We start from the raw sequence: 4,833 nt of genomic DNA, 5'->3' as shown, positions 1-4,833 counted from the left end.
TCCTTTTTTGTGGATAAGAACTTATTCGATCTCGGCCTGCATATTGCTTGTGTGACATGTCAGGCTTTTCCCTTTTCTCCTCCTCTCGCGCTTCCTTCATCAACTGCCTAGTTGATTTCCTCGGTTCTTCTACCTTTCGTATTTCCTCCTGTTTTTCTTTGGCTTTTCCTTTGTCTTTGTACCCACACCCGTCTGGGCACCTGGTCATCTTTACCTCTCCTTTCTCCCAATCAATTTCCGGATTATGCATTTGTAGCCAGGGCATTCCTAATATGACTTTATTTTTTCCTAAGCCACATATTTCGAAGTGTACTCTTTCTTTATGGCCTTTGTAGTACACATTTGCAACCACTCGATGAGTCACTGCCCCAGATGCGTTGATTGTTCCATCGACATTTTTAACCGGAATTGGTCTTTCTAATGGTTCCAACTTGAACCCTTCTTCTTCTGCGAACACCTTATCCATAAACATCCCCGTCGCTCCACTGTCCAACAACGCTTGTACTCCTACTCCATCATGTGTGTCCAACTTCTCCACTCCCACGTTCAGCTTAATTTCCCTTAAAGGTCGAATTGTCCTTACAAGGAAACTCTCCTCTTGTACAGTGTCCAAAACATTGATTTCGTTACATAGTACATCAAATTTGTTGTAGGAAGTCAAACGAGGAGACTTTGCTTCCTTTACTCTTTTAAATTCTTCTGCTCCTCCTCAAACATCCTCTTCCAATATACTCGCTGCTCATCCACATCTAACGTTCGCACGTCTCGAGCCGGAGCCTTGCTCCAGCAGTTCTTGGCCATATGCCCCAACTTCCCACACTTGTAACACTTGATAGGACCTCGACTGGGTCCTGCGGCGGTGTCGACATCCATCGCGTTGGGATCTCGACGTTGAGGCTGAGGCCTCACGAAAGTGTTGTTGGAGGTATGGGTTCGTAATTGGGGCTTAGCTTGCCCCCGCCGATAGTAGTCTTCCTCCGCCTTTGCTTGTCTCCACTGCCTATCTAACTTCATGCTCCTCTCGTACCAACTCCTGATGGTAGTTGGTGGGTTCTCTGACTCCATCAGCGCCTTCCTAATCCTTCCTGATAAACTCCTCTTGAATTCTTCAATGAGGGCTCGTCCCTCGTATCCGCTATCTCGTGCGATCCTTTTGAACTCCTGTACGTGTTCCTCCGCGCTTTTACTTCCCTGTTCGATTAACCTCAACTTTCCTACCGCCGTACTCTCTTCATCTGCGTCTCCGAAATTGTTTCGAAGACTATCATAAAGCTCCTCCGTGTGGGCCGGAGCTTCATCCTCACCACCTTCGATCATCTCCATAATATTTTCCTTCCACGACTCCGCTGCTCCTCCCTGTACATACGACAATATCCACGTAATCTGATCTCCTTGTGCTCTCCCTGCCATCTTCAAACTTAAATAGATCTTGCATGCGGTAATGAAACCGTTCAACTCCCTTCCCTCTCCTGAAAATATCTTTGGTTTTGCCACATCGATTTGTGGCGGTGCTTGTTGGACGATAGGGGTTTCCCCGTCATCTCCAGGTGGACCTTGCGGTCCTGGTGGTCCCTGCACCGGGTTGTTCTGCAGCTGGGCGAGTTGCTGCTGCAGTTGCGCGATAAGAGCGGCTTGGGCGGACACTTGGTCCATAATTTGTTGGGCGGTAGACATGTTTGGTTCGGGATATTCGGGGGGAGGTGATTGGTATAGGGGTAAGGGGGATACGGAAGGTTCTTGTTGTTCTGCTTCGGATTCCTCGGGTTGGAATTCCGAAGCGTGTTCTTCTTCTTCCTCGGAGTCGGAAGAAGGTACTCGAAAGGTTCCGGGCGGTGTTTGATGAGAAATTTTGAGGGAGGTGAGGGAGGTCTTTTCCTGTCACCTAGTACGTATCCACCGATCCAATGAAGCCAATAGCCTGCTTCACTTGGATGTGTACACGAAAAGAAAAAGTTTTGTATTCAAGAAAGGCCGCTTTGGCCGAAGGGATAGACTAAGTTTAGAAGTATATACGGGAACGGATTCCCACGCTAATCTAGAGGGTCACCTAAAGTGGATCCCTCACTCCTCTGCGTGTACCAGCTGACAATGCAGCCGCAGCACGAGGTTGATATGTTGAAAGATACAAGTATATACTAAGAGCACCTCACGTAGTGAACGTCTCGTGTTTGACTAGGGCACGTGACACGCCCTAATCTCAACGGGGTACGTTGTGACTGTACCCGATCACCCCTTAAGCCTAGGGACCGGCTATGAGTGTGGCGGCCGCGACGGCGCGCAGAGAGCAGAGGGCGGTGAGAGAATAAGAGATGGGGAGGGCACTGTGCTGTGCGATCCCCGGAGGTGTCGAGTTCTACTGTTAGGGCGACTGTGACTGTGATGTCACAGGTCACACCTGAACTTAAGAACTATAGAGGAAAGTGACAAAAGTTATATTAGGCGTGAACCTAAGAGAACTCGACAGAGTCTTCTACAAGTTTCTACCTACTTTATATACCTAGACTACGGCGCACAGACCAACTACCCTAGGTAACTTTATTTATATACTGACATGTGAAAAGAAGTACGTATGAGAAAATAAACTAATTATACATTTGACATGAGAAAAGAAGAGTGGAGTAAGAAGTAAGTAAACACAAGTACATTGATCATAAAAACGTCAACAACACCAAACAAACCATAAAAGTGTCCACAGGTATAAACAACTATCTAAGGACGTAACCTTTCGTACCAATCCCTGCCGAAGTATGTTGCCATTACTTCTCCACACGGGCACATCGTAAAGAACCGGACCGGTTCCCAACGACGGAAGTCCGGGTTATTCCATCGCTGCAACATCCAGGGTCTCTCCAATACTTCGTCCCACATTATCAACGTCACTCTTCCACACACTACGCATCTACGATCCTCTAACCTCCATCCGTCTGGTCGGGGTTCTCTTCCGATAGCCACCGCCGCCCTCCTCCACTGTACTTGCTCCGCATGGTTCGGAGGTAGGAAAGAAAAGATAAGATCAATGAGCTCAATTGGTAAATCTGTAGCTTGCGCCATTTTAGCAGTATGCCGATAGTTTAGCCTCCGTCGAACTGTAGCAGCAGAGGGAAATTATTATGTAATAAATGAAAGATTTACGCTCAGTCTCGAAACGCGAAGACTGATACATTTCAATACCTGAAAGATTTACGCTACAAGTACAGACTTAATAGAAGAATTTCGGTTACAAGTATGCTACGTACCTCAGTCTCGAAACGCGAAGACTGAGGTGTTTAAAATACAATCACGCACATAAAATGGCCATGGAACAAATGAGACAAAACGCACAGACGAAAATCTCGACTTCAGCTCCATACAAACCCTAACCCATCGACACGTGTTTGTTACTTCCAACACTCCCCCTCAAACCGTGGCGAGGCCTAACGCAGATGCGAAATGCTTTACCTTTGGAGATGGTAAAGCTTTTGTCAATGTATCCGCAATCATGTCCGCAGTGGGACAATAAACCAGGCGGACTTTTCCTTCTTCGACGATCCATCAAATAAAGTGGTACCGTATGTCGATATGTTTTGTGCGACCATGATACTTATGGTCTTTTGCAAGCGCAATAGCGGATTGATTGTCGGAGAAAAGTGGTGTGGTGGGAAGGATTGCTCCGAAAATCTGCGAGATGAGAGAACGAAGCCACAAGGCTTCTTTGGTAGCATGAGTGACAGCTACGTACTCTGATTCCGTTGTGGACAGGGTAACAATTTCCTGACGTTTCGCACTCCATGAAACGGCACCACCGTTGATGATGAATGCGAAACCTGAAATAGCGTGTCGATCCTCTGCCATGTTTCCATCCGCATCGGCAAAACCTTCCAACGTATCTCCTTGACCTCCAAAGGTCAACCACAATTCTTTCGTACCTTTTAAGTACCTGAAAACTCGCTTAACGGCTTCCCAATGATCAATTCCGGGATTCTTCGAAAATTTCGAAAGAACTTGTATTGCGAAGGCGATGTCCGGTCGAGTAGCAATCGCTGCATACATAAGTGATCCTACGGCCTCTTGGTAGGGTATACGTGCCATGCGAGCGATTTCAGCGGTTGATTTCGGTGACTGGTTGGTAGAATAGTGGATAGATGGATCCATAGGGATACTAACTGGTTTAGCATCCTCGAAACCATATCGTCGGAGACACGAATCAATGTACGACCTTTGAGACATATATAACTTGCCTTCATTACGATCCCTTCGAATTTCTATCCCCAAAAGCCAATGAATTTCTCCGAGGTCAGTTACCTCTACAAACTCATTCATCCGCTCTTTCAACTCTTTGATAAGTTCAAGCTTTGTTGCCACCAGAGTACAATCATCGACATGGACGAGGATGATGACTAAATCATCTTGAATAACACGAAAGAAGACGCCGTGATCGACATCACAGCGTGAATAGCCCAGATTGTCAATGAGAATTTCACAGAGGCGTTGATACCAGCGCCGTCCGGACTGTTTAAGGCCGTAAAGCGTCTTCTTAAGATGACAGACGTAGTGGGGGTGTGTAGGATCAGGAAAACCAGGAGGTTGACGCATGTAAACGATTTCGTCGTTGTTGAGTCTACCGTTTAGGTAAGCTCCCTTGACATCTATCTGATGGATTTCTAAGTTCCGAGCCGTAGCGATAGCGAGTGCGGTTCGGATTGACGACAATCGTGCTACTGGTGCAAACGTGTCGAAATAATCAACACCCGGTACTTGTGAAAAGCCCTGGGCCACCAGACGAGCCTTGTAACGAACAACGTTACCTGTAGCGTCCTTTTTCGCTTTGAAAACCCATTTTGATCCCACGACGTT

General features: G+C 46.9%; 1 protein-coding gene across 1 annotated transcript; it reads right to left on the bottom strand.

The window, feature by feature from the left end:
- Nucleotides 1-681: 681 nt before the first annotated feature.
- Nucleotides 682-1,065, bottom strand: AGABI2DRAFT_75287 (hypothetical protein; the record flags this gene model as incomplete). Its single annotated transcript, XM_006463680.1, has 1 exon — nucleotides 682-1,065. One exon carries the CDS (start codon nucleotides 1,063-1,065, stop codon nucleotides 682-684), a length of 384 nt encoding a protein of 127 aa, XP_006463743.1.
- Between the last annotated feature and the right edge of the window lie 3,768 nt (nucleotides 1,066-4,833).

The sequence above is a fragment of the Agaricus bisporus genome (assembly GCF_000300575.1).
Source record: "Agaricus bisporus var. bisporus H97 unplaced genomic scaffold AGABI2scaffold_9, whole genome shotgun sequence".
NCBI lineage: Eukaryota > Fungi > Basidiomycota > Agaricomycetes > Agaricales > Agaricaceae > Agaricus > Agaricus bisporus.
Note: the sequence above shows the minus strand (reverse complement) of the source record. Positions and strands in the feature narration are given on the sequence as shown.